Source organism: Akanthomyces muscarius, chromosome 1 (genome assembly GCF_028009165.1).
Source record: "Akanthomyces muscarius strain Ve6 chromosome 1, whole genome shotgun sequence".
Lineage (NCBI taxonomy): Eukaryota > Fungi > Ascomycota > Sordariomycetes > Hypocreales > Cordycipitaceae > Akanthomyces > Akanthomyces muscarius.
The window spans coordinates 338,465-353,416 of NC_079241.1; the positions used below are offsets into that span (position 1 = coordinate 338,465).

A 14,952-nucleotide genomic window follows, 5' to 3' on the forward strand; every position below is an offset into this window, starting at 1 on the left:
GACTACCACAGCGGCATATATGAGACTGCGAAGCTCGCTATTGGCTGGCGAGGTTCGCGCATACTGCGCGCAATTGGCGCGTGCTGGCTTCTGGACTTTCATCCTGACCACAAAGTTCACACCGTTTTTCCCTAGTTTCATGGACACACACATCTAGGTTCAAGGCAATGCACTGCCGTGTCCACGTATATCGGTAGGCACATCATCGCGAGGTGCGTCGCTGTTCTCGGCCTCAATGTGGCCCAGGCGAATTCCCTGTGCTTGTGCTTGCGCTCGCGCCTGTGCCTGCTGCATCCTAGCCATTCGCAGCGCTGCATTGCCTGGTCGAACCACCTGGAACCCTTCTTCTTTCTGTTGAGGCTGTGCCAGCGCAGACGACAACTTTGTCCATGTTGCAGAAAAGACAGAACGCCACGATTGCGGCTTCTTTCCCGCTGCCGCGCGCACTTCTGTATCCGATCTTGGCAAGGATTCGCATGATGTGTGGCCGACGCTGACGGAGTGCAGGGCATCCTGTGTCGAGTCGTCATTTGCAGGCGTGCCGTAGAAGAGGTCTGCCTCTCTGAAAGAGTAGTCCACCTGGGGCCGGATCTCGGAGAGTGCATCAAGCCCATGTAATGGTAATTGCGTTAGCAGCTGTGGCGCGTACAATCGCTGCTCAGACTCTGATGCTGCCGATTGCAAGGGCGAAGGCATTGTGTCGCAGCCGCCTGAGCTCAAACTGGGACTGGCGGACGATGAGCTGTGCGGAGCTTCCGGGGTGCTGACTCTGGATCGTGGTCTTCGATAGAAGTCACGTCTTTGGTCAATGTGCTGACCCTCTGGGGTTGTTGATGGCCCCGCTATGAAATGAGAGTAGCTCTGAGATTGGTAACGAAGGTTGAGAGATTCGCCCGGTGAGGCTCGGCGCGAATGTATTGGAGTCCCGCTTCTGCCTATGGATGGCTGACATCTCTGTCCTAGTCTCCCATATGTTCTATCACGTATCGCAACAGAGGTACTCAAATCGTCGAGGTTTATGCGCTGCTTGTTTCAGCAATGACATGAAACAAAGATCCAGAGGGAGCACTTACCGATGGGCTATCGTTTTGTTCGTCGCTGCGCCCCCGCGATGATATTCCGCTCCCGTAGCGAGCTCTCCTAGTGACAAGGTACAGCCTCCAAGTGGACGTGGCAAGAAAGCCGGGGATAATCACGATACCATGTAAACAAAGTATCACATATCCGATCGACTGTTTTGGTGCCTCGTCTATGAGAAGCGCCAATGGAATGAGCATAGAAATAGTTATGAGGCGGAATGCACAAAGGAAAACCGTGTGGGAGCGGGAAAACCTGAAAGGCGCCTTCTTGCTCATGGCCGCATGTACAAGGATAGCAGCCTCGGCGGCGAAAAGTACAATTGTCTGCACATAGCCCCAGCTCTGCAGAGCACCGACGGCAATGGCCTGAAGAAGGGGCATAAAGTGAGGTATGTATGATAAGAGAGACTTCAGTGCTCCTCGGATGCTAATTGTTTGCTTAGATGTGTATTGAAATTCGTTGGAGAGTTCGGTTGAACGCTGGGAATGGAGGAATGGCCTCGTGATGATGTAATGAACGTAAAGAAGCACCAGTATCGTCAGAGCGACTAAACCGACACGGTACTTGGGCAGGTACCCCATCAGCATCAGATCATTGCTCATGTATGCCAGAAGTGGCATGCTGAAGAGTGACAAGCACACTTCTGCACTCATATAAGCCAATTTTGGAGTGTGCACGCCTCTCGACGACATCTCTGGGTTCCACCTTGATGCGAGCATATGGACAGCGCCAAGAATAGCCAGCAATGCTCCCATGAGTATGACGAGGTTCAGAAATGCATCAAACATGAAATCCATTATGCGGGGAAATCCAAGCATCCGGACCATGTAATCCATTCCAAACGTCGCATTGCTGACGTAGATGCCTTGTTCCACCCCGGGCCATGTAAGGCCTCCATCGTACGGGCCTCTCCAAAACATGAGCGAAGACCAGGCGAGGTTGCTGGCGATCGGCGGCAGGAAGCCTGGGTATTCGATGGAGAGTGACGACGATAGAAATGCGAATTGGAGATAGCGCAGGTAGACACCTATGTCCATTATGGTGTCCCAGACTGGGCCTTGGTGGCTGACCAAGGCGGAAGAAAAGTCCACAAAGTGGTCGACTCCTAGTTCGGCGGCATGTGTTTGCCAGGCGGCTGCTCCAACAAGAGCCATGACTCCGGCAGGAACCAGATTGAATGCAACAGCGTACGGAGTGCCGATGTATGGTGTAACTTTTGCAGCGGCACAGTCAAGCTCCTGCCCATTTACTTTGCGGAAGTCGTATTCTGCAGCGAGAGTCTGGAGCTTGTGGCCGTGCTCTAGCTGGTAGTCAACCTGAAAAGTAGAGAAGCGATGCCCCTCTACGTGTCTGTGGGTGGTATCGTAAGCATCCGCCGTGGTTGGTGACGAGACAAATAGGAAAAAGGACACTAACGGAGTAAGGTCGGGGGTGATTGGCAACGGACATGTGCTCTTAAGACGCACGATCTGCCCAGTATATTTGCCCAGAACCTTGAGTTGCAGGGAGCGCTCAAGAGCCGTCAGATCCAGCTCATCGCAACCAAACAGTGCCGTGTCGTGCACCGCCAATATCGACAATGAAAGTTGGGTTGAGCCGTTGACGGTGTCAAGTTGACCGCGCAAGCTGTCGATCCAGAAAGGCGTGGTACCGAACGTTACGTGCGTCCAAGAGTGGCCGTCGCATCGGTATTTCCTAATCCAGGCATTTCGCACCCATTGGCCATTTGCCTGACGGGGGAGGCAGAGCAAGAGGCCGCTCAGCAGCCATAGCCATGACGCTACTCGTAGGAACATGATGCATCTAATACATTTGACGGCATCCCAACAATGAACGGTGATGCTTGGCGCGCCAATTGAACGTTGACGAGGATGCAATACGGAGAATTTTCGACAACGGCAGTTGGCGCCGTTGGCGGCCTTGAAGACCCTGACGGGGGGCGCTAATAATAACTGACGACGCTGCACAGCCTTGCTTTCCGCTGTGCCCAATGAGTCTCATGAGTGGTCAGTTTGACTTCGAGGTGGGCTGTAAAAGGACAATGTGGGCCGGGAATGTGTTTTGGGAATCGTCGAGGGGGTTGAGGTGCAGTATTGACGTTACCAACCTGGATGAAGATACAAATAACTGGGCTTCGTGTTCGGGGCTTCCGGGGACTTGCCTACTAGGGGCATGAGAAAACTCAACAAAGATACGAGCATGCGAACCTTCCTGGCCCGGTTTTTTACAGTCAGATACCACTGTGATTTCAGCTAACACTCTCGGCGCTCGTTCAGTAACTACTGACTCGTGTACTTCGAGAACCAACACCTCGACGACGTTGTCGCACCGAGTGCTAGGGCGCATGACCAACGGCCACGGACCCAGAGTTTCGAACCAAAAGAAACAACAGTCATAGTGGCCAGCCAGTATGTGCAGGGGTTGTAAAAAAAAAAGCCGATCGATGTGAGGCAGCAGTCGCAGCTTGCCGCTGGCATATGGCTCTCATGGCTTACAGCCTTCAGATTTCGCCCACTGCCATGGCTTAATGCATTCAACACAACGACTTCTCGATAGTGTCGATTTCTGAACCAGCGACAGGATATTCTTGTTCCTGGGCAAGGCTGCTAGAGAAATCCACTCCTTTAGAGCTACCCTGGACAAGAAAGACCTCAAAGAAACCCAAGCAATGGCACAATAACAATGATCCTCACGGAGTCAGCACACGCAGAGGTGAGTTTAGCCCTGATCAGGGACTGCTGTCAGTCTGACTTGGCTACTACACAGAAAGGACGCCGTAAAGATGCAATAATTTGTCTAGGAGAAGTATATTGGGGTGGAGCCGTCTCAGAGCAAAAGGCAAATTTCCAAAGCGCTATGGTACGCGTTGCTCATTTCCACAAGGTACCACGCTTTGTGGCTCGAGGCTTCAACTAGATGCCTAAGGGAAGCTTTGACATGAATGATCCTTTCATATTGTCAGTAGAACCGGCTTCATGCGCCCTGTAATAAACCTCTAGAGCTGTCGAACGCACATGTAAAAAGTAGGTTCGCAGCGCCAATACAAATACAGTAGTTTATTGCTCGCCCTGTCAGGCCTGTCTAGACCATAACTGGAGGCTGTCAGCGTGGCACCAGTGCTGGGCTAGTTTAGACTTGCGCTGGGACGGTGGTCTCGGCTCACCTGCCATGTGCCGAGCCCCTGTGGCCAGAGGCTCATCGAGAACCAAGAAGATTCACCTGCATCTGGGACCGGGGCAGAACTCCGCAGCGAGGGCAAAGCTAATAGAACCTCGAACAAAGCTTCGGTTTCTTCGAAGTTTTATAGTTTGTCAAGTCAGCTGCCAAATCCCGACCGTGACAAAGTTGGTGATAACGAGAGCACCGGATCGCTAGGCCCGAACCACTACCCGAACCAATGCCCTCAGTCGAGAAAAAGAGAGCAAGAGACCGGCGCTCACAGCAAAGACTCCGGGACAAAAAAGAAGCCCGGATAGCCGAGTTGGAGAAACTTGTCGCTCACTGCAAGGAAAACCACCTGGCATACAACACACAAGATGCATACTCGCGTGAAGTCAATGCACTACGACACCAGAATAAGTCCCTTCTCCAGCGACAGGATATGTTGAGGTCAATGGTCATGTCATGGCATGAGCCTGATCTCGACGTGTCACCAGAGTACAAGCCAGCGAGGGCGGCCTTCTCTGTACCCTTCAACGGCACAGAGAGCAACAACGCATCTCCCATCGCTACTCCAGACAAAGACGCTGCGACAAGCGACACACGTGTGTGGTCACAATCAACTGAACCGGAGTCTGTCCAGTCCAACAAACCTCCGGCATGGAGTCTCATCCCGCCCCACGACGACGATTTTTCCAATCTCGAGACAGCGGTTGGCTGTATCTGGTTTAACTACCCAGACATGATCAAAGACTGTCCGGATACACCACACTCACCGCTCGATCTCCTGTACGGCAGCAAGCTAAATCCACTGGCAGACATGATTTATAGCATGGGCAAACGACGGCCACTGCGGGAGCCTGAGCGCCTCGCGACAGGCTGGATTGCGTACCACCTGACGCGATGGATTTGCGCTCCGAGCCCAGCCACTTACGGCAATATGCCGCTCTTTTTGAGGCCGGTTGGGGAGCAACTAGAGCTGCCACACCCCGTGGCGCTGAATTTAGTGCCGTGGCCAAAGGTCCGGTGCGCGCTCATACGTCAGTGGCCAAAGTATCGAGACAACTATCCAAATTTCTTTGGACTCTTTGCGTGCTGTATACGAGTAAGATGGCCGTGGGGGGAGGATACACTGGAAAGAAGTTCAGATAATTCGCTGGTGATTAGGGAGGAGTTTTACAAGACTTTCACGAGTGAGAGTGGATGGACGATCACGAGGGAGTTTGTAGATGAGTATCCGGATATTTTCGCTGGTGTTCATCTAGACTCTATACTCTATAAGTTTATCTAATGTAGTTTTGCGTAATATGTGTGAAAGACCGCGCACATGAATAATGACAAAGCCCCAGCCTGTGTCGAAAGCTTTTACGGTCTGGCCGCGAGGCACGTTTCTCTGGGTTACGCCTAGTCAAAGTTGACTGGCCATCTCTCACGGATGACCTTGCCGTAACGAATGAAGACCAATGGCAGAGGCACAAACGCCAAAGCTAAGAAACCTAGCAGCGAGTTTCCCCATCCTAGGCCGAGGGACTTGAACATGGCCGGTCCCGCTAGCGGCAGAAGCGCACCAAGCAGCGAACGCGTAGCCGTCAAGGCTGCGTTGCCAGAGGCAGCATACGCAGGGTAGCAGTCGATGACATATGTCTGAATGGGCATAAATACACCCATCATGCCGACGCCAAACGGGAACATACCAATGATGGGAACAATCCAGTGGACGTGCTTTTCGGCCGTCCAGCCGTACCAAAAGAAGCTAATGGGAAGTATACACGCAGAAAAAGCCATTATAGGCAATCGCATCTCGGGCTCATGCTTGCCACCGTTGCGATTGGCGAGTTTTATAGCCATCTTGTCGTTTGTCAGACCAATGATCAAGAGGCCGACAAGGAAGCCAATGCCAATGCCAAGATAGGCGAGGCCTGCGAGACCGGTTGAGAAGCCGTACTGGGTAGTCATGACGGATGTAATGGTTGTAAAAAAGAGGTAAAGAAGGCCGTAGACGAGAGACTGGTGGGGATTTGTTAGTGTACCCTGAAACTCTGTTGCAAGTGTTGGGGAGACGTACCATGTACACTGATAAGAGGAGCACGATGACCGAGCGGGAAAGTAGCAAGAACGGGCGAAGCATTGCCTTTCGGATTGTATCTGCCACCGAGATGTCCTTGTTACTCGAACCAAGTGCGCTACGCAAATCATCGCGGCCTAGTTCCTTGGACAGCGCGGCGGCCTTCCTGCGAAGGAGGACAGGTGCATACGTCTCTTGGTTCACCACGTCCACGAAAAGAGACAGCGCGCCGCCCGCAATAAGCAGCAACCAAAACACCCACCGCCAGCCAGCCGCCTCGCCGAGAAACCCGCCAGCAATGGGGCCAGCGACGGGTCCGATTAGAGGACCCATGGCCCAGAGCGCAGTCGCCTTGCCGCGCTGCTGCACGCTAAACAAGTCGGCAATGACGCCCGCGCCGAGGGTCAGGCACGCGGAGCCGCCAATGCCGGCAAAGAGGCGGCAGACGATGAGGGTCTCGATGTTGGGTGCGAGGGCACATCCGATTTGCCAGACGACAAAGAACCAGTTTCCAGCGGAGAGGATGATTCGACGACCGTAAATCTCGCTCAACGGTGCGAGTAAAAGAGGCCCAACCTGTAGAGAGAGGCGGCTCGCGTTAGTCTATCGACGAGCAGATACAGTGTGTGCCTTGAAGAGAGTAAACATACAGTGTACCCAAGAAGGTATATGCTAACAGAAAGAGAAATGACTGTCGCATTCGTCTCGTGAAATTCCCTAGCCATGTATTCAACCGCCGGCGCAAACATGCTCGACGCCAGCGGCGAAATAATCGTCATGGCACTAATCAGCGCTAGAATGGTCCATTTCTTGCGCTGCGTGTAGTTTTGCGGGTTCTTGGGGTCTTCTTGGCTGTCCCAGCCCACGATACCGGCGTCGAGATCTGTGACGGGGAACTGCAATCGGCTGCGTTCAGAGTTTGCAGTGGCTTCCTTTTCCAACTGCGCCTCCAGATCCGGCTTCGGGGTGACGGCGCCCACCTGCTCTACTGTCGTCGAACTTGTATTCGAATGGCTCGTCATGGTGAATAACGTGCATGGGTATGTGCTGCGTTGATTGACAAAGAACAGAGAATGGTGAGACAGACTGATGGCAGGTCTGGCCGCCCCTTTGTCTAAGGTGGAATTTCGGATGTCATACTCTGTCTGGCGAGCACCATCAAGACCTTGATGCTAGTACAAGGGACTTGAGGGGTCCGTGGAAATCGACAGTTAGGCTCCATGGAGAAGACGGATAGTGCCACTTTTCCCATCCTTCTGTCCAAATGGAGCGGCGATGAATCAGTGGTGAGGAACCAGCCAGGCTGCGTGGGCCAATTAACGTAGTCTGACGCGCACCAGCTGAATCATCGCATCCGCGGAGTGGAGAGCTAAGATTGATAATACGGGGTAAACAATAAACTTGTTCAATTGCGGGCAAATTAGCACCATAAAAATTACATTTTCCTGCATCTTGTAGGAACTATGCATGTTGCGCAAAGTCTGCAGACACAAATCGATGACTACTTTGCCAACCAATAGCAGAACTGCGCAGCAGTCGACACCTCATAGGCAACAAGCTGTGCCTGTCACCTGCTATGCAACGCTGTGTTTAGGGGATGACTTTTTAGGGCAATACCTTGGGGTGGGCTGCCCCAGCTGGGCTGACGACGCCACCAAGGCTGATCAATCTCCGGACGTAAAGCAGTCGCCGTACCCGTGGACTTGTCGGCTTGTCTACGGGGCCGCAATCCGAGAGGCCGGCCGGAGATAAGAGTCTGTCTGCCCCGAAAGAGGGAAAGAGAGAACAAAACCGTGCGTGACAAAGCCAACAGCATCCGCGGCGGCTGCGCAGTCGAGCCACCGGATGAGCCTGCGTGCCTCTTATGCGAGGAGCTAGAGGCTAATAGCGGCGTAGCCCGTTTGTGTCCCACGGCCGACCGTCTCTCACGGCCGCTGCAAGGCCTCTCTCCCCTCTCAACATTTTTGCCATGAAAAACCTCAGCAACACGGACGAGGTCGAGCCCTTCTCCAAGCCAGACGCTAGTGGCCGCGACGGGGGACTGACACGAAGTCGCGTCAACATATTTCACTGCACCCCGGTTCTTGAGGCTCATGCAGCGTCTAACTTCGACGCCGGCTAAGTCATATATGTAGACTTTGACCACTAACATTGGCCGAGCCTGACGAGGATGACAACTGTGAGGCTGATTCGTACGCCGAGCCCATCTTAAACTTTTTCGGTCAACATCTCTCCGTTATGAGGCGGACACTCTAAATAAAAGGTTTGCCATCTGTTGGGGACGACTTTGCTGCTGAGCGTGACAATGTGGTGTTGTGATGTAAGGAGGTATAACTGTAGCGTGCCAAACTTCTGAAAGCCGGACAACTTAATACTAGGCCTGCATTGAGAGCAAGGACTAGAACTTGTCTCACTAGCTGATGTGTATTCTGAGGTCCTGAATGCTACACCGTATGTCCTTCGCAGCCTAAGCGCAACTACAATAGCTATAAAGTACAGTACGCTAGCAAGAAAATTCCAGGAAAATTCTCACCACCCTCAACTAAGATTCTCAACTCTCTTCTCCTAAATTTGCAACGACAAGCCACCAGCTTCACTACCAGGCCCAAGTTGTCAGGCGCGGAGCTGTTTGTGCTGGCAAAATGGAAGCCAACGTCAATAGAATCAACAGAAAGGCTGTCGAGGCTATCTCGAACACGCTCATCGGTGCTAGAGAAATCGAAATCAAGGACAAGCAAGAAATTGGCTCACTAGTCTTTGCTCTCTTGGCTCTTGGCTCCAGTGCTGTCCCGGTCGCCTCGGGCTTTATATCCCATTTCTTCCTCTTCCTGGGTGAAGTGCTCTTCGGAATAAACATGAAGGATATCTGGGATGCGCTGCGCAAACCAATCGAGCACCTGATTGAACAAAAGATTGACGCATATCATCTGGAAGTTTTGGAAACTAAGATCAAAGGCTTCCAAACAAACATGCAGGCCTTTACAGGCGCTTGGCGTCTATGGCATAATGCGACCGCGGCCACCAGGGAGCAAGAGGCACAGAATCTTAAAGATCATTACACGGCGTTTCTCACCGTTTTGCGAGGCTCAATTCCCGAATTCCAGATCAACAGCTCAGCCGTGGCGGCCCTCCCTTGGTTTGTAATGGCCGCCAACATACACATCGGCTTGCTTGCCAACGGCATCAATTACGGTGCATCATGGGGCTACACAGAAGAGTTCATTGAAGGGATACTGCGGCCAGAATTCAACAGATTGACGGTCCCAAGCATGACGGGCTCTGATATGACGGCTCGCACCGTCATCTCGAACGAGTGCTCGTCTAACATCACATCTGCGTGCCCGGGTGACTACGGCAAAAAGACCGAGTTAGAGCTCCTTTCAAACTCAATCCAAGCAGGCGAGGCTCATGGTTGGTCTGAAGAATTGCTCGATACCTGGAGGACCGCCTACTCCGCGATGACCGTCCAACGGCGGGACCTCTTGGCCGAGCCCAAAGATGTGAAGCGGGACTATCGATACTACATCGAAAGCCAGTACATCCTGGGCCGCTCCAAGGTTCGGCCTTACCCGCCGAGGTCGTCGAAAGAGAAGCTCTACCGCTTCCTCGCGACGGCGAGGAAGTTTCGGGCTTACGCAGACTATGACGCCGAAATGATCGCGAACGTGCTCGCATATACCGAATTCTGGCCGTATCTTCTGAACGGTCACGACATGCCTGTCTCGGTCCTAAATAGACTGGACCGCGAGATCTTCTCGGGACCGTACGGGAACTACACTGACAAGGTGACCGAGGGCATGTCGACGCTGCAAGTACCCTGGACCGATTCGACGCTGCCGCCTGTGGTGCCGCGCGCTGCTGGAAACTTTACCTCGTTCATTGTACGCGCCGACGAGTTTGTTGAAGGCTTCCAGCAGAGATGGGGCGACGATTGGTCCGTACAGTACGGCTCCGGGGATAGAGGTGTGGCCCACCAGGTTGACCTAGAGCCGGACGAGGTTGTGGAATGCATTCACATTGAATATGGCCAAAAGATTGGTTCGCTGCGCTTCACAACGAACAAGCGCGTGCACGGACCGTATGGCAAAGACCCATGGATACCGGGTTCCCTCGGCAGCCTTGATGACACCGTCAATCGCACTGGCTATATCATGTCAAGCGCTCACGTTGTCAAATGGCCAGGAGACAAATTCGCTGGCTGCGAGGGTATCTACTTTGGATTCCGGCCGTTGCTCATGAACGGAGACGGACCGGCCTATAATGCGTCAATTGAGCCAGTACGTACGGTCTAAGATAAATAATGCTTAATACGGATATTAGCCGAGACGAAACAAAGTACATGGAAATTCTACGTTGGTTTCCCTTCTCATCTCACACTGTCCTAGTCCGCTGTCAACAGGTTTTCCGAGCCGTTCAATTTCTGGCCACCCATGTTAGCACAAGCTAAAAAAAAAAAGTCGCATCACGCGATAAAGATTTGGTGGCGAGCATCCGTGCTTCAGGTACCTTCTTAAAATCTAGCGAGACCTTGGAGTTCGGAAATCGTTGCAATTGGCTCCAAAGTCCCGGGGAGAACCTTGAGTTCGGGAATCGTTGCAAGTGGCTCCAAATTCCCGCTAGTGTTAATGGCGAGATTGGCGACCCGTGCAGCATCACAGTGCGGCAAGAGAATCCCAGCCGGATCAGGTAACTTACGAGAGGCTACACACGGGGCCGGAGCCACGCTTTTGCCGTCCAAAGGCGTCTTCGGCAGCGAAGACCGCCATCCCGTACAGGGACTCCGTGTCATGGCGTGCTACAAATCAGCAACGAAGCCCAGCGTGGGAAGAACACTGCTTATGAGACTCCGGTTAACTGCCAGGAAGAAAAACCCAAAGTCGCGTTATGGTAATTGTTTTCCTCGATGTGTATATATCACTACGACTTGTTCTTTACTGACCAACGTGACTCTGCAGTTGAGGATTATGTTTTTCTGCACCTCGCCACTGCTGCTAATCGCGCTTGCATTCAACCTCTTACCGGCGCAGGCAGAGCTGGTACAGGTGCGGCTTCAGTCAGGCCCTACCGTAGACGGGCGGTCAGTCTCCGGTATCGAGACTTTTAACGGAATTCCATATGCGGTACCGCCGATTGGCTCTTTGCGTCTACGACCACCGCAACGACTGCCAAGCGACCAGATTGACCGAGTCGATGCTACGGGCACAGCTGCTGCTTGTCCGCAGCTCCTGCTTTCGCCGGCCGACGACACCATCGTCGGCCAAATTGGCGGTAAACTATTGCAAGCCCACTTTCTCAGCAACCTGACGGGCCAAGAAGACTGCCTAACGGTTTCTGTACAGCGCCCTGCCAACACCAAGGCGGACGCAAAGCTTCCTGTACTGTTTTGGATCTTTGGCGGGGGCTACGCATTTGGCACAACGACAACGTACGATGCGTCTTCCATGGTTGCCGAGGGAGTGGCGAATAGTCAACCATTCATCTATGTCGCTGTCAACTATCGCTTAAATGGCTTTGGGTTTCTCCCTGGCGCCGAGGTGCTTGAAGAAGGCAGTGCTAACGTTGGCCTGCTCGATCAGCGCCTGGCGCTGGAGTGGGTTGCTGACAATATCGAGCAGCTTGGCGGCGACCCGGACAAGGTCACCATTTGGGGCGAGTCGGCGGGCGCGCATTCGGTATTTTACCAAATGGCACTATTTGACGGAAATGCGACATACAAAGGCAAGCCGCTGTTTCGTGCGGGAATCCTCAACTCCGGCGTTGGGGTTCCAGCTGAGCCAATGGATGGTCCTAAAGGCCAAGCAGTCTACGACAAGGTCGTCGCAGAAGCTGGTTGCGGCAAAGCTGCCGATACTCTGGCCTGCCTCCGAAATTTGGACTATGAAACCTATTACAAAGCCGTCACGGAAAATTTCAATAGCGCAATCTCCTTCTATGGAACCAAAATCTCGTTTTTGCCGCGGCCAGACGGCAGAACCCTACTGTTGAGTCCAGAAGAAGCAGCCGTCACTGGCCGCTATTTCGCGGTGCCGATCATTGTGGGCAACCAAGAAGATGAGGGAACATTGTTTTCCCTTTTTCAGCGGAGCATTGAATCCGACGCTGAGCTAGTCGATTACTTTGCAGATAATTACTTTGCAAATCTCTCCAAGGCACATCTCACCGACTGGGTCACGTCCTATTCCGCCAGCAACATGGGAAGCCCCTTCCGAAGTCCGAAAATAAATGGGCTTTACCCCATGTTCAAGCAGATTGCTGCCACCATTGGCGATCAATCGTTTATCCTAGCACGGCGGAAGTTTCTGGAGAGCCACAGTGCTGCATACCCTGACGTGCCTGCATGGTCATATCTCGCTTCCTACGCCCATTACTTGCCAATTCTCGGCACGACCCATGCAACTGACCTTGCACAGGTATTTTTCGGCTTGCCGCCAACCTTTACGACCAAAAGTACGCGACAATACTATCGTAACTTCCTCTACAACCTGGACCCCAATTCAGGCGCAGATGACAATCTGTCCTGGCCGCTTTGGAGGGAAAACCGAACGCTTTTGTGGTTCGAGACGCTGTTCAAAAACAGCCATCTCACGGACGATTTCCGAAGCCGGCAGTATGCGGCACTTTTGAAGCTTGTGGACGGCGCACGGCAGTGAAATGGCTACTGTGAAGTAATCTTGGTCGGATCTACATGGCGCCACATTGTCCTTGGCGTAGAGTCAAAAACTGTAGGCAGCAAACGGTGCCAAGTTTGTAATCTGCCTGGTAGATGTGTTAGTCGCCTTCTCGTCGAAACTGCGGTTTGTGTTTGAATGCGCACAGGGACGTTCGTGCCTCTCGCAACTTACTGCTTCACAATTTCTAGTCGAGCTCAAATGAAAATATGTCCTCCTGAAGTTCAGAATTGTGCTGCAAATCGACGTGATTTCCGCCGGTTCTCGTCTCTTAAGGCAGTTGGAGCGTAGATTATTGCTGCGCCATAGACCAAGTGTTGCTTTGGGAGTATCGACCTAATCAAAACAATGTTGCACACCTGTAAACAAACCGTCAGATAGCATTTAGACAAATGCTTCTGAGTTCAAATCTATTAGGTTCCCTTCTCATCTCACTGTCCTGTTTGGCTGTCTACACGTTTTGCGAGCCGTTTAATAATTTCTGGCTACTTATGTCAGCACAAGCTAAAAGAATGTCGCATTGCGCGATGAATACTTGGTGACGAGCATCCGTATTTGAGGTACGGTGACCCTATAGCTGGCCACGCTCAGGCGCAAAGGAAGGAACGCCTTTCTCCTTGGGATTCTTTCCGGCACGGTGGAGGACAATCCGCCATCTCGCTCGATGCATCTTTGGAAGCCCTTAGCGTCGACATTCTCTTCCATACCAGGAAATAACCGCTGTGCCCCAGTAATTAGCTCTTGTAACTGTGTCAGCGCTTTGTCACTCTATGTCGTGCCAGCAACAACGCACAGTCGGAGTCCGTGGTCACCGGGCCACGGAGCGGAGCCCGGTAAACAGTCAGATAGCGGATTGACTACAGTATAGTACAATAGTATAGTAAATTACCATAAAAGATTTGGTATTGTAAGCAGCAGTCTTGCCCCGGATGCGGACTGTATCGGCACCAGTAATGTGATCGCTGCCAAGGTACTGAATGTCGGCATTTCGACCGCCGATTGTCCGTAGCACCAGCAGTTGTGTTAGCCGCAGTCTGTGGAAAAAGCGAGGGCAAGACCACGATACCCGGGCCTTCGGACATCCGAGAGCATTCCCGCATTTCCCCCTAGCCGTTTTCGGTGAGTTCTTAGCTATTACTACAGTATCACTCCTCGCTACAACATAGACAGCTATATTAAGTGCCTGTCTAGCCACAGATTTGCCGGTATAAGTCGCGAGAGGTGCAGCTGCTGGTTTACAGGACTTGGTCAAGGCAAACATAGTTGAGAAACGTGAAAAAGTTGAAACCACAGAAGCTAGTCCATAATATTTGATAAACCTACCGTGCCATCGCCCTCGTCTATCTTACAAGATGATGGTTGCTACCTACGGCGGCTAACATGGGCTTGGGCAAAGTCTACGATACTAAAGTACGCGCCACCTGGATCCGGTGTCGGACTATAACCATACAGCCAGCCCGACAGGTTCCATGGCTTGACAATAACGCCTGCTAATTAGGTAAAGCACCGCGCACATAGGCAGTAACAGGCCAGTCTGGGTGCGCCTTCTTGATGGCTTTCACGTACGGAACTTGATTCATCAGGTAAGCATAGCTTTTGGTCGAAATGCTCATGAACGTACCACCGACGACGCCAGATGTCCCAAAAAAATAATTGAGCGCATGATTATTTCGAGTCTATGATGACTCGAGATGGGATTGGCAGAACACGTTCCTGGGTCTGCGGTTTAAAGGGGGGTTTTTTTTTTCTCGTGCTGAATTTTACTGTGTGGTAATCTAATATTTTATGATGTCAATACCATTCTGCTTTTGTATAATATTGCTCTATGTAGACGGTAATTGAATATGAATGGCTTTATTTGAGTGACCAGTCCTGATAAATTAGCGTAAGTGATTTCAAAGCTCCAGCTAACGTCGGCCACCCACTTTCGGGTCCCCCCCCCTTTCGGGTCGGCCTTTTACACCAAAAAGTCGGTTTTTT

At 52.2% G+C, this 14,952-nt stretch overlaps 4 protein-coding genes across 4 annotated transcripts; 2 read left to right on the top strand and 2 right to left on the bottom strand.

The window, feature by feature from the left end:
- Nucleotides 1-979: 979 nt before the first annotated feature.
- On the bottom strand, nt 980-2,876 carry LMH87_005019 (uncharacterized protein; the record flags this gene model as incomplete). The annotated part of the gene is made up of 4 exons (XM_056202660.1): nt 980-1,023; nt 1,074-1,080; nt 1,368-2,430; nt 2,497-2,876. 4 exons carry the CDS (start codon nt 2,874-2,876, stop codon nt 980-982), a joined length of 1,494 nt encoding a protein of 497 aa, XP_056058193.1.
- Nucleotides 2,877-5,643: 2,767 nt separating this feature from the next.
- On the bottom strand, nt 5,644-7,326 carry LMH87_005020 (uncharacterized protein; the record flags this gene model as incomplete). Its single annotated transcript, XM_056202661.1, has 3 exons — nt 5,644-6,246; nt 6,305-6,880; nt 6,955-7,326. The coding sequence occupies 3 exons, from the start codon at nt 7,324-7,326 to the stop codon at nt 5,644-5,646; spliced, it is 1,551 nt and encodes a 516-aa protein (XP_056058194.1).
- Nucleotides 7,327-8,946: 1,620 nt separating this feature from the next.
- LMH87_005021 (uncharacterized protein) lies at nt 8,947-10,596 on the top strand (the record flags this gene model as incomplete). Its single annotated transcript, XM_056202662.1, has 1 exon — nt 8,947-10,596. The coding sequence occupies one exon, from the start codon at nt 8,947-8,949 to the stop codon at nt 10,594-10,596; it is 1,650 nt and encodes a 549-aa protein (XP_056058195.1).
- Nucleotides 10,597-11,188: 592 nt separating this feature from the next.
- Nucleotides 11,189-12,954, top strand: LMH87_005022 (uncharacterized protein; the record flags this gene model as incomplete). The annotated part of the gene is made up of 2 exons (XM_056202663.1): nt 11,189-11,191; nt 11,260-12,954. The coding sequence occupies 2 exons, from the start codon at nt 11,189-11,191 to the stop codon at nt 12,952-12,954; spliced, it is 1,698 nt and encodes a 565-aa protein (XP_056058196.1).
- Between the last annotated feature and the right edge of the window lie 1,998 nt (nt 12,955-14,952).